The sequence below is a fragment of the Corvus hawaiiensis genome, chromosome 2 (assembly GCF_020740725.1).
Source record: "Corvus hawaiiensis isolate bCorHaw1 chromosome 2, bCorHaw1.pri.cur, whole genome shotgun sequence".
Taxonomy (NCBI): Eukaryota; Metazoa; Chordata; class Aves; order Passeriformes; family Corvidae; genus Corvus; species Corvus hawaiiensis.
The window spans coordinates 83,349,339-83,371,095 of record NC_063214.1 but is presented as its reverse complement, the minus strand read 5'-3'; the positions used below and the strand labels follow the sequence as shown (position 1 = coordinate 83,371,095).

At 53.9% G+C, this 21,757-nt stretch overlaps 1 protein-coding gene and 1 long non-coding RNA gene across 3 annotated transcripts; both read left to right on the top strand.

Annotated features, from left to right (window-relative positions):
* The first annotated feature begins 3,016 nt into the window (after window positions 1-3,016).
* LOC125337578 lies at window positions 3,017-4,731 on the top strand. 2 transcript variants are annotated; one of them, XR_007208103.1, is made up of 3 exons: window positions 3,017-3,101; window positions 3,320-3,383; window positions 3,544-4,731. It is a non-coding gene; the product is annotated as an uncharacterized LOC125337578 (long non-coding RNA). The 2 variants fall into 2 exon arrangements; XR_007208102.1 differs by having other exon boundaries at window positions 3,320-4,731.
* Window positions 4,732-8,470: 3,739 nt separating this feature from the next.
* Window positions 8,471-17,112, top strand: ZIC5 (Zic family member 5). Its single transcript, XM_048295878.1, is given in 4 exon segments — window positions 8,471-8,901; window positions 8,903-8,960; window positions 8,963-9,851; window positions 14,429-17,112. Coding segments are annotated over 4 exon segments (1,746 nt in total). The 5' UTR covers window positions 8,471-8,557; the 3' UTR covers window positions 14,884-17,112.
* The last annotated feature ends 4,645 nt before the right edge of the window (window positions 17,113-21,757 follow it).

The window sequence follows — 21,757 nt, the reverse complement described above, 5'->3', positions numbered from 1 at the left end:
GCGGCGGAGTTGCAGCCCCGCTCCGCCCGCGCCCTCGCTGCCTTTCCCTCTTCTGTTTATTTCAGTGGGCGCTGCTGAGGCGGCGGCTTTTTATTCCCCCCCTCCCCCTCTTTTTCTTCCCTCCCTCCCCCGGCCTCTCTCCTTCTCCCCGCCCGCACTGGCGGCTCCTCTCCCAACGCCGCCTTCACCCGCCGCCCGGCCGCTCTCCCGGCTCCCGCTCATTGGCCCGAGCCGCCCCGTCCATCCGGGCGTCCCCGGCCACCGGCTAATGGCGGAGCGGCCGCCCGGAGCCCTGCCCGCCCCACCGCCCGCCCCGCGCCCCGCCGTGCCACCGCCGATCGCCCCGCGGCCGCCCGGCCCCCGCCCGGCCCCGCACCGCACGGCCCCGCTCGGCGCCGGTGGCCGCCTGCAGCCCCGCACTGCCGGTGGTTTCTTGATTTTTTGGGGGAGTCGCCCCCCGCCCCCCCCCCCTCCCCCGCGGCTAGGGGAAGGGGTGGCGTGGGGAGAGGCGCGCCGATCTCGGAAAATATCGATGTACGCTTTGGCATGTGATCCTGCCTCGGGAGGCAAACAAACAAAGCGAGGGGCTTAAAATATAACCCCTGCAGCCCCTTTCCCCATTTCGGCTAAAGCAGATGAAGCCCGTGATCGATAAAGGGAGCGAGGGGGGAATCAAATAAAAGTCACGTTGACGGGGCGACGGAGGCTGGGACAAAAAAAATCAAATCAAATAAAAATTAAAATATAAGAGGGAACGGTCGCCCTGGCTGTTTGGGTTTTTAAACCACTTATGTGGGAGCAGAGAAGTCGATCTGCGATATGCATGTGTTGTGAGTGCGTATCTGAGAGCAGATGCTTTAGGAGTTTTCCTTGTCTTTTCCCTTTCTTGAAAAAGAAACAAAAACAAACTCGAAAAAAAATTCCCTACCCAAAACCCCACCCTGCCATTGTTATTTGGAAACCGGATTCTTACATGGCAGGAATAAAAAAGCATAAAGCCGGCACACAAGCACCCGCACACACACAGAGCAAACAAGTCCTCTTCCCCTCCCCCTCCAGTAAATACACGTCTGGCCCCTGATTCGGTTTGTTTTGTAGTGGCTGAAAAATAATCATCTTGGGGCCAGCAGCTCACCAATAAATAAGGCTTTGTAAAAATCAAAGCCCGGCATAATATTTGCAGTCTTAACCAGCCTGCACGAAACCTTGCATCTCCAAACCCATCAGTTCTGTGCTTGGCGGAGAAACAACCCAAAATATAGGGGGTTTTGTGGTTTGCGGGGTCTTTTTGAAATTCTCTCTTCGACATTTCTCCTATGATTCCTCATGGCATTAAATTCCATATCAGACGCAGGCAGGCTCAAACCTGGACCCACAGCGTCCAAGCAGGGGTTTTACAAGGAGCGATGATAGATAGATGGATGGATGGATGGATGGATGGATGGATGGAAGGAAGGAAGGAAGGAAGGCAGGCAAAGGTAACACTGCCTACCAACTAAGGTCTTTCCCATCATTGTCACTAAATGGTTAAAATATTTCCAAGACTGTCCGAAAGTGTTTGAAATGCGCCAGTACTGGACATTAGTCTTTGAACAAGGCGAAATTGGGAGGAAGTGGGATTCCTTCTAATCTGAAATAGGCAATAGGAGATAAACCGAATATTAATGCAGAGCTGCACCTCTGATGCCAACAGCCCTTTTCTCTTTGCTCGCTGTCATTCAGTCCTGCCTTTGCAGGCAGGAGTGTCTGCTCACCAGATCTTGCCTTTCCAGGCTGTAGCTTGGGAGCATATGCTGTCCTTGTCCTGACCCCCCAGGCTCCCAGGAACAGACCGCGAACAAATTCTATTTTCCTTCTCTGAAAAGATTTCGAGGCGGAGGTCTGAGGAGAGTCCTCCACCGTTACTGAGGATTTCAAGAGCCCAAGCTGAAGAGGAAAGCTTGGTCTCCTGCATCGTCTGCTTCCAGATTAGTGAAAAAAATCACACAGAAAACTAGACGTCTGAATACACTTCCCCCCCCCATCCCGATTTAAAAGAAGTTATTCCATCTGAGACTGGAAAAAGAACAAATATGTGCAAAAAAATTCGCAGTTCAAAACGGTTTTCGAAAAAAAAAATAATAACAAAGGTGATTATTCTTACAAATATCTACCTTCTGGATTTCCCCCTTGTTTTTCTTTCCTTCCTTTCTCCGTTTTCTCTCTTTCTTTCTCTTTCTTTCTTTCTTTCTTTCTTTCTTTCTTTCTCTCTTTCTCTATTTCTCTTTCTCTCTTTCTCTCTCTCTCTTCTCTCTCTTTCTCTCTCTCTTTCTCTCTCTCTCTTTCTCTTTTTCTCCTTCTTTCTCTTTCTCTCTTTCTCTCTTTCTCTCTTTCCTTCCTTCCTTCCTTCCTTCCTTCCTTCCTTCCTTCCTTCCTTCCTTCCTTCCTTCCTTCCTTCCTTCCTTCCTTCCTTCCTTCCTTCCTTCCTTCCTTCCTTCCTTCCTTCCTTCCTTCCTTCCTTCCTTCCTTCCTTCCTTCCTTCCTTCCTTCCTTCCTTCCTTCCTTCCTTCCTTCCTCCCTCCCTTCCTTCCTCCCTTCCTTCCTCCCTTCCTCCCTCCCTCCCTCCCTCCCTCCCTCCCTTCCTTCCTTCCTTCCTTCCTTCCTTCCTTCCTTCCTTCCTTCCTTCCTTCCTTCCTTCCTTCCTTCCTTCCTTCCTTCCTTCCTTCCTTCCTTCCTTCCTTCCCTTTCTTTCTTCCCTTTCTTTCTTCCCTTTCTTTCTTTTCCTTTCTCTCGTATTCATTTTTTCTCTTTCTTTATTATTTTGCCTCCTTTTTCTTTCTTTTCCTTACCTTCTTTTTCTGCATTTCCTGCCTCCCCTCCCCTCGCCCCTCGTTCTGCCTGCTCAGCGGTGCCGGCATCGGGGCGCTTTCGGGGGGACGCAGTGAATTCCAGCCGGAGCCCCCGCAGGTTGGCCACTCTCTGCTATTCTTTCAGGGCTCCAGCCCTACTCTCTCTGCAGGAAACAGAGGAGCTGATCCAAGTTCAAAGTCACGTCGCCGTCCCTCCTAAGAAGTGCTTTATTTGCCTCTGAACCGCAAAACCCCTTTCCCCCATGTCACAGGGTAACAAGGGAAGGGAGCGAGGGAGGAAGGGAGGAAGGGAGGAAGGGAGGAAGGGAGGAAGGGAGGGGGGCAGAGGCACCAGCAGCCAGCCCTGCACTCTCTCGTCGGGCCACGGCCACGAACACAGCCTGCGGCTCACGGCAGCTTTCGAGGGAGGAAAGCAAGCGGTCACACAAAGTCGGTGTTAAACCGTTTTATTGAAAGAAGTTTTTCAACAGGTTTCTGGAGGTGCCAGACCTGCAGAGCAAACGTCAGCCTTCCCGGGAAAGCTTTCTCGTCTTTGTAAGTTTTCCGAAATTCGCTTTAAAACTGCTCTTCTCTTGTTCTTACCGGCTGGTGATGCGGAAGGAGCTGGGGGGGGAGTGTGGAGGGGGGGAGGTGGGACGAGGAGAGAGCAATTTCTTGCTTCCCCTGGACTGTATATACCGTCTTCCCCTTCTAGCTCCTTTTCCCGAGAGGTGTCACCGCCCTCAGGGGAGGCTCCGGGCCCCTTTTCTCCATCCCCCCCTCCCTGGGAGCCGTGGGTGCCGCAGTGGGGGCGTAGGACTCTGCCCATGGGAGGACGCGGGTGGCGATGGCCTCGTCGGGAAAAAGAGGCGGAAGGACCCACAGGAGACGGGTGTGTTCGTGTGTGTGCGTATGAGAGAGAAAGGGAAAGGGGGAAGAGGGTGTCTTTCCCCCAAAAGTCAGCCTTCCCACGGAGTAAGGGGAGGAGGTGCGGGGCAAGGAGGGGGAGTGCGGCTGGCCCGCAGCCTGGGGAGAAGAGGCCAGTTGAGCGGCATCACTTGCACCGTTGTCTGTATCACAGACAATCATAAATTCAACAAGCTCATCAACAGGATATTAAGTTGCAGGTTACCTTTGATGGTGCCGATCCGAGCCACTTCTAGGCCGTTCGACCTATGACCCGTGAAGACCACATGTGTTGTGCTGTAGCCTCCCTCTGTAAAACACACACTTCGAGACAAAAGTTCTTTGTCAGGGTCTACCGGCAAAGTAATGTAAAAGAAAAAGGGGAAATAATGAAAATCTCAGCCAAAGCTGTAACTTTTAAATGCTTCTTAAAAAAATAAAAAAGAAAGAAAAAATAAAAGAAAAATACGATAGGCAGGGCAGGGACAGGAGGAAGGAGCACCTCGCTTTCGTGCCATGAATATTTATTGTTCCTTCAGTTGCACTTATATATATATGTATAAAACCCCGCTCTCGGCGGTAATGCCGTGAGATGGGGGGGGGGGGGGGGGAGGGGGGGGGAGGGGGGGGGGGGCGCGAGGAGCACTGTAGCGCTTTTTTCCAGGACGGAAACCTCCGACGCCTCTGCCCTGCCCCGCTGCGGCTGAGGGATGCGCAGAGACGCGTATTTTGCGCGCCCTGCCCCGCTGCGCCGCTCATTCTGCAGCCAGCACAGACCCGGCGCAACGCCCCCAAAATGGGGTCTGCTGCAGCACTGCCGGGTTTTATTAGATGCACCTTTTTCCATCTGGAGATGCCCATATAAACGTTAGAGGCAGGGGAGAAGCGTCCCAATAAAGCGCGATGGACTTTGTAATACAATTTATGCTGTCATTCATAAATAACAATGCCATATGGTAACCATATTGCTTATACAAGTAAAGCCGTCAAAGTGTCACTATTTGATTTATCTCAACAGCTTCTTCCAACGGTGACGTTCAGAGAGAGGGGAAGTGGGGGGGAGAGAGAGCAGAGCAAAATTTGGCCTGGGTTTCCTGAGACCGCCTCTCTCTTTATCTCTTTCTTTCTTTTCTTTTTCTTTCTTTTTCTTTCTTTCTTTCTTTCTTTCTTTCTTTCGATAGATAGATAGATAGATAGATAGATTGAAGGATGGGGTTTTTTTCCTTATTTTGTCCCTATTTGAGCAAACCCCAAAAGAGCTGGCCACTCTTTCCCTCTTTCCCTGGCGAGGTGCGCGCTGAACACGACAGTTCCGAAACTTATGCTCGTGAGTCTCTGTCCCAAAGGTGCGGCGGGTCCCGACCCCGACAGCCCCTAGCCCCTACGTCGAATCCTTGTGTCAGTCTCGGGTTCCCGCTTGGATGCACAGAGCGACGACATTTGGCACAGGAGAAGTTTAATTTTTAAGGGTATAAAATACCCATCTGCTGAACCCCTCCAGAAAGGAGTGGTGAGGAGTCTCAGTGCCATATCGCTACTCTCTTTCCCTTTCGTGCCCCTGGGCAGCCTCCCGCTCCCGGCCGAGGTCCCGGTGCCTCCGTGCTATCCCCCTGACGGGACAATGAGGAGCGTACCGTGGGTACTTCCTACCCATGTGGGTCCCCACGGGGCTGAGGCTCGGGACGCTCCCTCCTGCTACGGGCGGAATCCAGGTCCGATGGCGCATGTTCGCGGAGGGACCCGTGCCACAGGCTCCCCCGAGCAGCAAAGCAGCCCCACGAGCGTAGAAAGTCACCCGCGACGGGTCGGGGGGAGGATAGGCTTTTTTAGCATATTTGAGGAGACTTGGAGGTCTTGTCGAGGAAAGCGTCAATCGCGCTCCCTTTCTAATGGTTCCCCAGAAGAATGTTTTACACGTTATAAAATATTGCTCCCCGCTCCCTAACTATCAATAAGATGTGCACTAAAGACGATTGTTTGTAAATGGTGTTCATGATCATTAGCATACATTTACATAATGCAGCTCACAGCGCAGCGTTTTACAGTTAAACACCTCCTAAAGCCGATAGCCCGATCTCAGTTTAAAGAGGAAGCTTTACGAAATAAATTTGAAGGCTTCCAGGCTTTCACCCCGCCTCTGCAGCCTCCCCCGAAGTCCCTTGGCAGGTTTGCCGGCGAGCGGAGCACTGCGGGAGGGCTCTGCAGCCGGCTCCGCCGCGGAAACAGGGCGCGTTCCGACCCCCGACGGGTGCTGTCGAGGTGTGGGGGGGGGGGGCCGTGGGGGTAGCACAGCACGCCTCCCTCTGCTGCAGCCCCAGAGGGCAGCGGCAGCCTGGGCCTGAGCTGGTGTCGGTAAGTTAATGGGCTTTAAATTCTTCACGGCTCTTTTGGAGCTGGCAGTGTTCAAAATTGTCCCTGCGCGGGCAGCCACCTTCGCTTCCCGGCGATTGCAGCTAGTCCTAAAAATATGAGCGAATTTCCACGTGAGTCTCCATCAACCCCTCCCTCCCCACAGTCACAGGTCAGCTGCCTATTAGCCAGCTATAAAATATTTTCATTGTTTTATAGCCTCTCATAAAAAGAAATTGATCGGGGTATATATTTGAATTAAGACATATTAAATCGATGACAGATACACATCACCTGCGTTTAACAGGAGAGGGACAAGGAGGCATGTGGAAGGTTCCAGGGACCTATGATACTTGTTCCCCTCCACAGCATCTCCCATCACACCATTCCATCTCTGGACCTTGGTCCAGCAACACACCCAGAATTTGGAGAGGAGGGAGGGCACAATTTGGATGAATGTACAGAAAATATACGTATATAAATACTCGTAGAGACGTATGGCTAGTTCGCGTGAAGTTTTTACTGTGCAATAAAACCATCGAGCAGCCGCTTTAAAACCCAGGGATCATTTATTCCCGTTCCTTGCCTTGCAGCATCACTGAAACCCCCACCGCGGCCACGCGAGCCGGGAGCATTGGCTCGTCTCCGGGGGGCGAGAGAAGGGAGGGAACCGGCATGTCTCGCTCCCCCTTGAGCTCCCCCTAGAGCCTCTCACCCCCCTTTTGGCAGCCGTGGGCCAAATCCTGCGAGTTTTCCCCGCGTGAGTAGCGGCGGGAGGTACGGAGGAGTAAGGGGGGGAGGGGGGGGCGGCTGGAGCTTGGCCCAGGAAATGCCGGAGCAGCACGGGGCTTCTTTTGAACGTGGCTTGGCACAGGGAAGCGGCCAAGACGCACAGATGTAGTTTCGTCAAGGGTATTAGGTGGCCGGGGAGAGCCGGAGGTGTGTGTGGGTCCATTGGCATCCCCCACCCCGTTTCTTCTCCTAGAGAGGCGGAGAAGCGTCCCTGGCTGCCCCGCAGGCAGCGAAGGGCAGCCAGCCTGCCTGCACTTTCCAGGAGCGCGAGAGCTCAAGGCATTTCCAGGGGGACCAACAGCCTGAAGAAAGCAGATGACATATCAATAAAAGCTACTTCTCCTCCCACAGAAAAGTCAAGATAATGCTCCTTTCCCCTTTTGGCTTGCAGGGAAATCCCGGCCTTTACTAGTCAACCCCCTCGAAGGGCAGCATCCTTTGCGCCGAAGGGCCAATTTCGGCGCTCCACAAGGAGCTTCACTTTCGAGGACCCGCACACCCCGCACCCCAGGGGCGGTCCCATCGCTGTCACCGCCCGTCCCCTACTCCTGCCCCCTTTTAAGAGGGCTTCCACTTTTCCTGCCTTTTCGTCTAGGGCAGCAGCTGAAGGCACCCACCAGCGGGAGACTCCCCCATTTCCCAGCCTATCGCCCCCCTCCCGTTACGACATCCTAAAGAGTCGAGGAGCATTTATGCTCGGAGCCAGTATCACTGCGGCGGTTTCATCTCTACTTCGCCGTTGCTGAATTAGGGCTGAAGTGGATGCAGCTGCCTGGAGTACGGCTGGCGGACCCCCGAGGGACGTGGGGTGGCTCTTCCCATGGGATGCCCTGGGAAGCCGCTGCGGGAGGAGAAAGCCCCAAAGCAGCAGCGAGAGCAGGCTCCCGAAACTTCGCTCTAACATGTGCCACTTGCCCCCCTCCTCCTCCCCTCCCCGCTTACTTGTTTATTTTCTAAAGGAAAGGAATCCCAACCCCCGCCGTCTTCTTTTTAGGAAAACTTTGGCCGCCTTCCCCTAGTGTTGCCTTGGGCATGAGTACACACAGCCTCAGCCTCGCGTGGGTGTGGGGTTGCACACGTTGTTGCATGAGGGAGTGCTTTCCCGCCTCATCCATAAATGAACGTGGCCCTCCAAAAAAAGAAAAAAGGAAAGGAAGCCGAACGCAGAGCCGGGCAGCAGCCGCGCGCGTGGGCTGCTGCCAGGCGAGGAGAGAAACCCCACGGCCCCGCAAACGTAAACACGGCGGAGCATCGGAGCAGGGCGCCCCGTCCAGTGCTTGGGGAGCGGAGGCAGCTGCTGCCCGCTGCTGCCCGGTGCTGCCCGCTGCTGCCCGGTGCTGCCGGCGGGGGGCGGCGGGGGAGGCGCCGGGTGCGCCCCGTCGGGCCCCGCGCGAAGTTTTGCAAGTGCAACTTCGGGGGGCGGCGCGGGGGGGCCCGGGGGGGCGGCGGGGGCGGATCCCCGCTGCGCCGGCGGCCTGAAAGGGAGCCAATCGCGCGGCCCCGGCCGCTGCCAATCATCGCCATCCGTCCAATCCCTCCGGCGCGGTGTCCGAGCCGTATTCCCCAGCGCGCCGCCGGAGTGTGGTGAGGGCTCTGCCAATCGCGGGCGGGCAGAGCGGGGCCAGGGATGCGCGGGGCTCGGAGCGCAGACAAAAGAAGTTAAAGAGCCGCTTAATATATACATGTTTTTGAAGGCGGGTAAAGGGAAAAAAATAACAACAGCGAGCGTAGATGGGCTTGGCTGTGTCGTTATGGAGCCCCCTTTGAGCAAGAGGAACCCGACACTGAGATTAGCGGATTTGGCAGCGGCTCAGCCCCATCCTCACCAGAACATGACAGGCTTCCCGGGGCTGGGGAACCACCACGTCCACCCCCACCACGCGGCCCACCTCCACCCCGGGGACGCGGGCGGCGACCCCGGCGGCGCCCTCACGCCGCTCGGACCCGAGCACATGGCGCAGCCCGCCGCCCTCAAGCTCACGCCCGAGGCGCTCACCGCCGCCGCCGCCGCCTTCGCCGCGCCCGCCGCCACCACCACCGCCGCCGCCGCCGCCACCGCCGCCGCTGCCACCACCGCTGCCGCCTACGCGCCGCCCGCCGCCGCCCTCCCGGGATACCCGTCGGGGGGGGCGGCGGGCCGGGACTTCCTCCTGCGGCGGGAGCTGCCCGCCACCGCCGCCGCCGTGCATGGGGCGCTGGGCGAGCAGCACCCGCCCGCCAGCTCCCCCCACCTTCCGCACCCGCCACCTCACGGCGTCTTCATCTCGGCCGCCGGCACCTACGGCGCGACCGACGGGGCGCACGCCGCCTTCCCGCCGCCGCCTCCCGGCGAGCAGGGCGCGCCCGCCGGCCGCCACCCGCCGCTCAACGGGCAGATGCGCCTGGGGCTGGCGGCCGCCGCCGGGGAGCTCTACGGGCGCGCCGAGGCGCACTACGGGGCCGCCGCCGCCTCCTCCTCCTCGGCTTTGCAAGGCTACGGCTCCGTCAACCTCAACCTGGCGGCGGCCGGCCACGGGCACCCGCACCACCCCCATCCCCACCACCACCATCATCACCACCATCACCACCATGCCCACGTCGGGGCCGCGGCGGCGGCGGCGGCTGGGGCCTTCCTCCGGTACATGCGACAGCCCATCAAGCAAGAGCTGATCTGTAAGTGGATCGACCGGGAGCCGCCTCCTCCACCTCCGCCGCCGCCATCGGGCGGTAGGAAGCCTTGCTCCAAAACTTTCAGCACGATGCAGGAGCTGGTGAGTCATGTCACCGTGGAGCACGTCGGTGGGCCCGAGCAGAGCAGCCACGTGTGCTACTGGGAGGAGTGTCCCCGCGAAGGCAAGCCCTTCAAAGCGAAATACAAACTCATCAACCACATCCGAGTGCACACGGGAGAGAAACCCTTCCCTTGCCCCTTCCCCGGCTGCGGGAAGGTCTTCGCTCGCTCCGAAAACCTCAAGATCCACAAACGAACTCATACAGGTGGGTTGTTCCCCCCCCTCCCCCCCCGCAAGGGTTTCCTTCTTTTTTTTTTTCTTTTTTTCCTTTTCCTCCTCTTTTCCTCCTCTCCTACGCACCGCCGGACATGTGACTTTTTCATGAATAAGTAATTCGGCAGCACACGGGCCACGCACACACAGCTACGTACACGCACCCGGCCCCTCTGCCCTGCACACACGTGTCCCGTCCCCCCCCTCCAACCCCCCCTCATCTTGGGCAGCTCCCTCCCCACCCCCACCCCCTCCGCTACCCACCTCCCCACATCCCGGCACCACCGGATAAATACACCGATTAATAAATAACGCAGAGCCGGGGGAAGATGAGCAGCAGCCCCTGCGGAAGAGCGAGGAGAGGATGAGCACCCGCCCGTCCCTACTCCCACCGCCCTTGTCCGGGGCGCCCTGGGGGCTCACCCCGCGTCTGGGAAGCGCTGCGCTTTGCCACTTCCCCCCCGCCACGCCGAAGGACGGCGGTTCTGCTTTTCCTGCCGCTTCTGTCGGCGGGGACGGAGCCGGGCGGGTGACGCTTGGCCCGACGGAGATGGGGCCGCGGGGGCTCTTGGGGGCGCAGTTCCCCTGCGCTGCGGGCGGCGGTGGCGGTGCTCGGGTCTGCCGGTACTACCGGACTATCGGGCTGCCCCTGTGACCGGCGCTCCTGGGGCTACCCGCGTTCCGAGACTGTCCCTACTACCGGGACCAACGATACTGCCGGGTGTACCCCCCCGCCTGGGCTACCGATATTGCGGAACTACCGGGGATGCTGAGGGCACTGCCGGGGCTGCCCGTACTGACGCCGGTCCCGAGGCTGCTGGTGCCGCCTGGGCTGCTCCCGCCTGTGGCAGTACCGCGGAGTCGGAGAGCAGGGAGCGAGGCAGGGGAAGGCTCCCACCGGAGGACGCTTCCCTCTCTTTGTGGATCTGAGAAGGAAACTTCAAAGTCGCCCCGACTGCTCGGCGGGGTACGGGAGGAGGGAGCGGCACCGGGAAATGCCCCGGGGGACAGGCGGGGACCCCTGGAAGGGCTTGGGGTGTGTTTGAGCCCTTGAGTATTTCCTTTTACTTTTTTGTTGTTGTTGTTGTTGTTTCTTTTTTTTTTTTCTTTTTTTTTTTTTTTTGTTGTTGTTGTTGTTGTTGTTGTTGTTGGTTTGGGTTTTCTCCCCACTTTCTCCTCATTCCTCTCCACTCCTGAAATACGCATTTCCATCTGGGTGTAAAACTCTGCCGAAAACGAACGAAGCCGGGATTTATAGTGGCAGACAAATATTATTCCTTGGAGGATACTTAAGGAAGTGGAGTTGCCGTAATTGCTTTCTTGATTTATTGTGTGCTGCTCGGGAAGAGAAAAGCGGCGACCGTACAACGTGTTGTTCCGATGTAAAACCAAATGGCCCATGGCTGAAAGGATTATAGATTTTTATCTCCAGAATATGTCAGGCATGAGCCCATATGTAGCAGCGGAGCCCTGAGGGTGCCCAGTGCTCTACACCCTGAGCTGGGGATGGTGGGGGGGGGGAATTTCTCCAGGGGGGAGGGGGGCGGAAGGTCTGACACTTTTTGTTGTTGTTGTTGTTGTTGTTGTGTTAATGATACCGCGGAATGAGTTAGCTGGAGGCCCGTGGTTTTGTCATCTACAGCCTTCTCCACCTGCCTTGGCTTGAAAAACAAAACTTCACCGCGGACTTCTCTGGGCTCCTCAACTCCTTACCCATCTCAGCTGCAAGGTGCAGGCGGGAGGGAGGTGGGAAGGAGTCCGGGAGAGGCTTATGAGGAGGCAGAGAGATTCAGCGGGAAAAAGAGCCCCACCAAAACCCAAATACGTATCAGGCACAGTTTGCAGCTCTAAGATGAGGTCGAGCATTGCCCCGAGGCAATTCGTGGGACGTGGCTTCTTGCAAGGGATATTTGGAGAAGTTTTCAGCTTGGGGCTACCCATAGTCCTCGGGAGGGTGTCCGTGCGTGAGTCCACAGGGAAAGGCTGTATCCACGCAGAAGGGGTCGTTGCAACAAAGCAGCCCTCGGGGGTCGGGGTGGGGGGCAATAGCCCACCTCGAATGACAGGTCGGCCCATGGGAGGACAAAGGGGATAGGAGTCTTTCCCTACTCATTCCCCCACCACGCACTTGAGTGAACAAGGGATCCCAAACTTTCTGCTCCTTCCTATCGGATTAATTACTGTAATTTTGCCGCCTCAGATTTATTTTAGTCATGTGTAGCCTGGGAGGAGGGGAGATTTGCAAACTATTCGTCTATTATGGGCATTTGGCATGCGGGTGTGTGTGTGTGTGTGTGTGGAATAATAATACCGTAATTGTATCATTAGGCGATTTTGCGTGTTTCTGGTAATCCTGCAAGAAGAAGAGTATTTCAATAACTCAGGAGGCATTTGTTGTTTGGGGTTTTCCTCCTTTTTGTTTTTTTTTTTTTTCTTTTTCCTCAAAAGCATCACCCCGGGGGCTGCATACCACTCTCTGCAGCTACTGCTCCATTTTGGGGACAAATCACTGTTCGTTCCCACACCGGGTGCATTCTAGCGGGAATAGGGACCCCATCCCTCCCGCAATTTTGCTGTCCTCTCGCCAAAGACGATGTTCAGGACGGTCAGGCTTCCTTCCAACGATTCCCAGACCCTCCAAAAAAGTGACCCCAAGCCCCATCTGTGCCCCTCCCCGCCCCCGGCACTGCTACTGCCGGGAGGAGTTAGGGGACGACGCCCGGCATCTCGCCCCCTTCCGTGGGTTGAAACCACCTACAAATGGTTAAACTCTGACGTGGTGCCCTCGTCAGCATAACGGGGACACACCGGGACCTTCCCCGCTCCTGGATTTATGGGGAATTTTATCTTCGCGATCTGGAGTCTGGCGAGGGTGTCCGCGCGTGAACCCAAGTGGAAAGACACTTCCCTAAAATCCCGACAGAGTGGACGAGGTTTGGTCCAGCTGGTCGGAGCATTTCTCAGGGGGCTGCGCTTCGGACTCTGTGGGCTCTGCAGGTCACGGCCAGCAACAGAATGTGTGAACCTTCATTCTTGGGGTAACACAGATAGAAACTGCGCAAAACCTCCAGTAGATTCGCTTTGTTTTCCCGGAAGAAATAATAGTAATTAATGAACAAACGAAGTGACCGGAAACTTGCCTCGGGGGCATGCAGAGGTTTTCATGCACTTAAACCCCACGAGGCACAATTTTAATTTTAATTTTTTTCTCCCCACACTTTTTTTTTTTAAAGATAAACTTGCACTTTCTTGTGCTACCACTTTGGTGGTGGGGAGCCGATTTTAATTGAACAAATTGATGCATAAATAGGCTATGGAGGTGTATGTTTCTATAGTAACAGCCAAGAAATTGCTTCTAAAAATAAAAATAATTTTCTAATTTCCATTATTATTTTGTTAAATAATAAACGCGATACAATCTTCCAAACAGGAGGAGCAGTAAAAATTGCTTGGCAATAAGGAGAAAATGTCCACCGAGAGAGCTGCTGGGTTGTTATTTCTGAGCCCTCAGAGCAAAACAGATCTGAAAATATGCATCAGCCATGTCTTAACCGACTCAAGGGTCACAATAGTCATGACGAAGATTATCAGTGCAGGTCTGCCTGTGCTGGACTCACGTGTAGCATGATAGAGGAAGAAAAACTTGCTGTAAGAAGCTTCAGTACAGGGATCTGGCACTTTTTTCTTTTTCCTCTGGTGTCTCAGTAATAGGCATTTGCCCAGCTCTATTCGGGAACTATGGGGAAGGGTCGGTCCGGGAACTATGGGGAAGGACACGGCTATACGTACCAGAACATATGTATTCCAGGGTATGCTACATGAGACGAGAGTGCGTGAGAAAGGTACGCCAGGCTAACCGCCCCGGGCTGATTTTCACAACCCCTTTAACTGTTAAGTAATGCGTAAAAACTCTTAAAGTAGATCATCCGCACACATTCAGACCCAAACTTGCCCAGGGTAACCAGCTACGGTAACAGCAGTCTGCTACCCTCGTCTCCGGCGTCTGGGTTGGTCCCCGCAGCTTGCAGGTTCCCAGTCCGGGCTGCGGGGTGCTCCCTCTTTGTATCGGGATGCTTAAACAGGTGTTACTTTTATTTCCCCCAAACTAATTATTCCCCCAGCGCAGTGCCCACTGGGAAAGGATTACGCAGGAGATGTGCCAGGCGAGCCGGGCTGCCGGCAAACGCCAGCCCTCGCAGGCAAAGGCATTGAGAGGTTTTGTTTGGGCTCGGTCATTAGAGCGGTAATGAAGGTTTCTCGTGTGCGAGGGGAGCGCCGCAGAGGGCAAACAAGGCCGAGGGGGCCCTGCCGCCGCCAGCCCGGGACTCCGGGCCTGAGGGCTGCCAGCGACGTGTGACAGGCAGCAAAACATGGGGAAAAAGGCGGAAACCTCGGGCATGTCACGACTGTCGTGAAGGGGGAGGAAAAAAGGGAAAGGGGAGGAAAAGGAGGGAAGGGGAAGCTTTACCCTTGCCGCTCACCCCCGGAGGCCGCGCTGCGGAGGGGCTGCGATGCGGCGGGCGGGCTGCGGGCAGGGCCGGTAACGGTGCCGTTGCTGTGTCTCCGCAGGGGAGAAGCCCTTCAAGTGCGAGTTCGACGGCTGCGAGAGGAAGTTCGCCAACAGCAGCGACCGCAAGAAGCATTCCCACGTCCACACCTCGGACAAGCCCTACTACTGCAAGATCCGCGGCTGCGACAAGTCCTACACCCACCCCAGCTCCCTGCGGAAGCACATGAAGATCCACTGCAAGTCCCCGCCGCCCTCCCCGCCGCCAGGCTCCCAGGGCTACGCGGCGGCGGGGCCCCCCGACGGCCCGCTGCCCCCCGAGGCCGACCCGGCCGCCGAGCCGCCCCGCGGCCGCGCCGCCGCCCTCTCCCCGCCGGTCACCAACCTCAGCGAGTGGTACGTCTGCCAGGCCGGGGGGGCTCCCCGCCGGCCCCGCACCCCCTCCAGCCGCGACACCTCCCCGGCATCCGAGGAGGACGAGCCCCACAGGACCTCGGGAGGCAGAACTGCTCCCTAGGGCCGTGCCGAGCCATGCCAAGCTGCCGGTGGCCCCGGCCCCACTGCACTGGCCCGGGCCGCAGCGGCAGCCACCTGGCACGGGGGGCTGCCGTGGAAGTGCCATCAGGTTTGACTCGCGCTATTTATTCCATGTACGAAACCCTATGGTGTTTGTACAGTAACTAATTTAATTAAAGAGACTCGGACCTCTTTTTTTTGGTAAGAAAAAGCATTAATAACGCCAGGCTGGGCCGTCCCAGTCACCCGAGCCGCACAATTTTGCAGGGGGACGGTGCCAAGGGAGATGCTCGTCTTCCACTCTGCCCATGCCCATTTCTTTAACAAGAGTTAGCTGGAGAAGGCTGCGAGCGGGCAGAACTCAGCCGCTCTCTGGAGTGGCTCTTAAGTACCTTAGCTGCCACCCCAGCGCCTCCTCTTTAGCCTGGATAAAGCCCCAGGTCAGCAGCAGCCTCCTGACTGTAAAGCAGCACCTGCTGAAGCTCCGGCCAGTCAAGGACAGATTGCGCATCCCTTAAAATAAAATAAAATAAAAGCATTTCCCCACCCCTCTCGCAGTTCAGCTCCTCTGTAATTGATGGTTTCTCTCCCGAGTCGAGGGGTCCCACCTGCACCCGTCATTTTCTCCCCAGCCTTTCTTTCAACCTTAGCCGTAACATTGTGCAAACGATTTACGAAAGGAAAGACAAAAGATGCAGGACTCCTTTTTCACTTCTCCACGGTTTGTAGATATATGGCTCCTAAAATGTAGCCAGAGAATAAAAGAAACACGCTGCTATTTGACAACTGTGATACTGTGATACATTTTTTATTTTTTTCCCCTAAAAAACTCACATGAAAACTCTGCGAATTTTCCTTTCCTTGGGGTTGGTGTTATTATTACTCTGATTATTATTTTTTTTAAAGTTCATCTCTCAGACCAAGACTTTGCCTCATGCTCCCTCCAGCCCCCTGGGGGGTTGGGAGGGGGAGCAGCCCCCTGGGCCTGACGAGTCCCGGAGTAGGGGGCAGGCATAGAGGGATTATCTTTTTATTATTATATTTATGTACACTATTTCATCTCTCCAACCGAGCTGATGCCTGCGTGCTTTTCACTCATCCCCCTGAAGTGGCCCGGCAGAGTCACCTGGGAGGTGGGGACCAGAGCTGCTGGGAAGGAAGCGAGGGGTGGGGACGCAGGCTAGTGTCGGGGTGCCAACCTCCCCAAACCCCCCAACAGCCCAGCCCTGCAGCCGAGGGGCTGCGAGGCGCGGGGGACACCCCAGCCTAGCGCCCTTGCGTCAGGAGCAGGGCGCAAATGAAGTAAAGAGCACTAATTCCCCCTCAGAGACCCTGAGAGAAGAAGCGGCAGCCGCCCTCCCCTCCCCCAGGGCTTGTGGAAATGTGGTTTTTGTGCCGTGAATGGTGGATGTCGTCTTGTCATTGTTAATAACGTGGATGTGAACGCGATTATTTTGTACAGTCGAATTAATTTATTTTCTGACATCACCCTTTTGTTTTTCTTTTTTTTTTTTTTTTTGACTCCCCTGAAACAGTACAGAGCACACCAAAGAATTCTCTTATTAATTTTGGTGATAGATTGTTGTTTATGATGATGTGGTTTGTACAAAAAAAAAAAAAAAAAAACAAAAAAAAACCATTATATTTTTCAGCTTACTTGAATGAACGATGTAATGTGAAACAGACTCTTCCTGCATGTCCTCCGTGCGGTGTGTTGGTGCTGATAATATATATATATATATGTATAGTTCATAGAGATATTATATTATTAGTACAGTGCATGGTGCTGTCACTCTGGAAGCCTTTAAACGTTGTCTTCATATTGTTGTTTTGGATCTAAAGAAGCAGGCGTTACTTTGAAAACAAACAGAAAACTTGAATAGAAAATAATTTTTTAAAGTTCATTCGATTTGCTTTTTATTCGTTTTCCAAAGCCCATTTGAATAAATAGAAAAAAATAAAGTAAGGTATGGACTTTTAAAAAAAATATTTATGTAATGTAATCTTATTAGAGATATATTGGTGCTGATTTATAAACGAACTTTTTAATTTATGCATTTTTTTCAACAACAGATTGCACTATACATTACGACATGGCAGGGTTTATAAACTATGGCTCGGGGGGATATATCACTATTTTTATGTATTTGCTACACGTAGGGTCACACACTTGCCCAACAGTTTTATGACACATGATACCTCCTAAATAATAATAAAAAAATGCTAATTTAAAACTTTTCATCTCTGTAAACCCCATTAAAAGAAAAAAAAAAAGATCATGCAAATGAATAAAAATATTATTCCTACGTATTGCATGTGCCTTACTAACATACGAAGGGCAGAGACAGACCAAAACATCCCCTTTTCCCCCCGAGGCTCAGCAGGTAGATTCAGATACAGCCACAGCCTCACAGCTCGGCAGGAGCAGCACCGTGAGGTTTTGGGGAAGGCTGAGATACTCCGCTTTGCCCAGCGAAACGTGTGAGTAAATAGGGTTCTCCTTCGGATTTACGTTTGGGTTTGCAGCCAGGCAGAGGAGGGACTCCGGGCCGAGCCGCCCCTGCCTCCCCCGAGGCTGCGGGCCTTACTCCTGGGGGTGTTTGCCCGTGAGCGGGGCTAAGGGCAGGGGCGGGCAGAGGGTCGGGGGGAGCCTGGTCGTGATGGAGCAGTTGGGTGCTCTGCTGCTGGCATCCCGTGCACAGGGGGAAGAGAGGGAGGGACAGACTGACAGAGATAAGACACAGGCACAGGTCAGACATTTATACACATGACATTCTTCATCTCTCTCAAGGATAGCTAATCAGAGTATCAAATCAAATCAATTAAAATGTTTATTTCTGCCGGAGAAAAAAAAAAAAAGAAAAAAGAAAGATCTTCCTGGCAGTATTCTCTTGAGGATACTCGTGAGTTAAACAGCACTACTCTTCGGTGGTAGCCATAGGAGCGAAACCGTATGCCAGAAGATGATTCTGAAACACAGAGTGAAGTCAGACAAGAAATAACGCCAGGAAATCACTGGAATGAAGGAGAAGAAAAACCCCGAATTTTTCAGGAGCTGAGTAAGGACAGGTCTCTCGTTTCGAGAGAGGAAAACTGAGTAAAACCCGTGAAAAAATCCGGACGAAATCGTGTGTCAGCATCCTCCAGGATTATTTCCCCTTTTAATTTTCTTTTTAAACAAAATTAATTAAATAAAACTAACCCAGAGTGACTGCGCCCCCCGCCCTGTAATTTACCAGTGCTCAAAAATGACTGGTCAAAATGTCAAGAACAGTTTCACCAAAAGGTTAGAATGTTTTTTAAGTCAGTTTTGTTAAATGTGGTAAAGGTGAAACAGGTTGCAAAGAGTTGTTTCAAGCGGAATGACAATAACCAACATACGAAGCAGAAAAACACTCATAAATGAGGGCTCCAATCAATGGGAAAACTTATAGCTCCCTAATGAAGTTTCTTGTGAAAGGGAGGGCGACACAAAGCCACCGAGACATGAATCATTCATGGGAAATATAAAAGATAAAAGATATCTGACAATGAGCAGAACCTTGTATAGAGTGTCTAAAACAAGTTTCCCCTTCTTATTTTCTGCTTCCCCCCGCTCCAACCTCTCTCTCCTAGTGTTCCCTGCCCGCCCTATAGAGTTAACATTGACCAGTGCACGTCCTGCCCCACTTCAAAGTAATTTAGCCCAGAACGGAAGGCTTGGCGCTTGGACAATCTTCATGGTGTGTTAGGATTTCTATGGCAATTGGCAAGCAAGACGTTCCCATCTGAATATGGCTCAAAGAAAGCCACTTATTGACACCGACTTGGCCATCATCAAAGACTTCATCTTTTCGTAGGCGAAACGTGGTCCTAGCAAACAGTGTTTAAATCATCTACCTTTGTAGTCGCGGCTGGGAGACATCTCGCCACACACTATTGCTGGCTCTCGGCCCTTTAAGGGCGAGAGCGGCGGTAGCGAAGTTTGAAGGGACTAAGAAATTTCGGGAGTGTGGGAAATGGCATTGCGGGGAGGGGGGCTGTGGATATGGATAAGCGGGGGAGTTCTCGACGGAGAGTCGTGGGGCTGCGCCCCCCAACGCACCCGCCACGGGCAGGGTGTCGGACGCAGGGCAGCCGGGATAGGCAGCTGCTTTGTTTTGCAAAGGATGGGTGGTGGGGAGAACCAAGGACTTTCAGGGGTTTTCTCCGCGTGTTTCGTGCTTCTAGGGATGTCGCCAGGGAGTTGTGAAGTGCTGGAAAGGATGGACTGTCACACACTTCCCCCCATGCCCCTTCCCCCTCCATCACCCCGGAAAAATATTTTCAGGTAGAGCAGACGAGGATGGATCAGGGAGTGTGCTGGAGTACACACTCGCACTCACACACGGACACACACGCTCCCCCCTGCCTCGGACACCCAAACGCCGGCGGGGCGCTGCCACCGCTCCCCCCCGCATCCCGCGCACCGTCAGCACACACAACCACGCTCCCGCATTCACACACACACCACGCAAGTGCCTAATCAGGCAGGGAGAAGTTCAAAGGCAGGTTCTTTGAAATTCAAACTACTGCTTTTATGGTACATCAACATGGAGCGTTAGGATTGCTATGGCAATGAGCACAGCAAAAGCAAGCTGCATTTAAAATAGTCCACCTCGATTCGAGACACTCTATTAAGATACAGTTGCATTGACCTTTAGTTTCATGCCGTGTTAGCGCAGTCAATTTTCACTTCATCAGAACGTCTCATATTTTTTGGCCTCTCTCCCAACTACCCTTCCCCTCCCCTTTTTTAAAGGACCCCCCCCTCCCCAACTTCAGCAGATAAACAAATAAGTGAGGAAGAAGCTTCATCTCCAGCTCTTTTCCTCTTCTGCCTCCCTCTTTTTTTTCCCACCTAAGTACTTTTATTTGCAGAGCGATTGTTCTTTGTTTATTTAATACAAGTACTGTGTGAATGGTGAAAAATAAACACGATGAAAAATAACCAAACAGATGATTCCGCCAAGTGAAAAAGCCCGGACTTAATAAAAGTGCGAAGCAGTCACCGTTGAATGAGAAATCCTTTGAAGTGGAACTTATTATAGGAAGAATACTTTTTGGTTTCCCTAACGACGCTGCTGAATTGAAAGGGCTCGCCTTTGTCAACGATTTGTTCTCCTTTGCCGGGATGCCCGCAGAAATTACTTACATGGGCTGCCTTAACATGCAGCCTGCAAATCAGTAACTTCGCAGCTCAGACTCGCAGACGCCGCTCTTCTAAGGACAAAAAGAAGTCAGGAGGAAAACACCCCAACCTTTCACTCAGCCTCTTATTTTGGGGGGCGGAGGGGGGCAGAGGGAGAAAAGGGGGTTTGGGACGAGGGGGGGAGGCGAGTGTATCCGTGTAGCAACACCCCCCAGCCCCCGCCCTCCCCCCCCCGGCCCGCCCCTCCCGGCGGCAGGCACCCAGAGCGGGATCGTCCTCCGCTCCGTCCTGGCCCCGGCGGGAGCAGGGGGGCGGCGGAGCTCCTCCGGCAGCACCGTGTCTCTCCTTCCCCCACCGCCGCTCCCCCTTTTTTCTCCTCTGCCAAGTGATTTTCCCAGGCAGAGACATATTTAATAAGGGTCGTTTATTACGAAGGCGCTTTGAAGGGTCGCCCCTGAAGCCCTGTGTCCATTAAAAACATGGAGGTGACATTTAAACCTCATTTTAAAGGAGCTCTGGGGTAGTTCAATGAAAGGCAACTCGTTTGTCTTATGAGCTTGGAAACAACCTCCCTTCTTCTCCTTTTGACCACATGGCATAACTCAAAAACAATAGTTCAAAAGTAAAATGGCATCGTGGTGTTCAGCCTCAGACAGGCACCCATCTAGCAGGAGAGAAAAGGGATAGTCCATAACACAATGTGCTTTTTGTGTCCGACTCTGTCACAAGGATTTCGTTGTTTGCTTTAGAGGCTGCGCCTGTTATACTTTCTTGAAAGTGCTTGTGTTAAACAAGAGTTATAAGTCATCCAAAACAACAAACATTTTGATTTTCTTTGCCTAAAGGGTTTTCCCTGGCCATGGGCACCGTGAAAAAATAATGTACTTGCTGAGAAAGGAGCACCAGTAGTAGCATTACAAGCACAGTGCATTAAATATTGAATGACACGAGGAAATAAAAAGAACTTGTTGAGGGGCACTCAGCCTTAAAGTCTTTCTTCAACTTTGTCTTCAGTGCCTGTTGGACTATTTAAGATGGTGTTAATTAAGGGCTGCATCTGATTCCACTAGCCCCCAGCTTTGTCTCTTTGCAGCGCTCCCGTCAATAGCCCCTCTCAACCGCGGGCTTTCCCCACACGTTGGTTTAGTGGTGCATGTGTCACTTCTTATTTCGAGGCTGAAGAGAAACCCGGATCGTGCATTAAGGGCAAACGGGGAGATAGTAATCAAGCGGTATTGTAGGGCTGGGGGGGGGGGCGCGGCGGGGCAGGGGCAGGAGGAGGAGGAGGAGGGTGTGCGGCCAAGGCTGGAGCAGGGCAGCAGGGAGCGGAGCGGGGGCACGGCGCCGGGGTGAAAGCCTGTTTGCACATTGCCAACAGCCTGTTTGGCAAACAAGAGGCTGGCGAGCTTAATTTGTTTCAAATTAATCGTTTTCCACAAAAAAAAAAAAAAAAAAGAAAGAAAGAAAGAAAACACGCATCAAACAGCCCTCCCCAAAATCCAGCAAGGGAACTGCCTCAGCTCCCGCGGCAGCCCACGCGTGGCTGAGTGGGGAGCCGCGGCGTGTGCCTGTGCACATTTCCGGCTGTACCCCGGCCGCATGCCGGCAGCTGCTGGGGCTGCCCTTTGCGGGCCCCGTAAATGAGGCCGACCCTCAGAGTAAGGCAGCCCCGGGTGTGCAGCAGGCAGCGGGGTGGGCAAGGGCA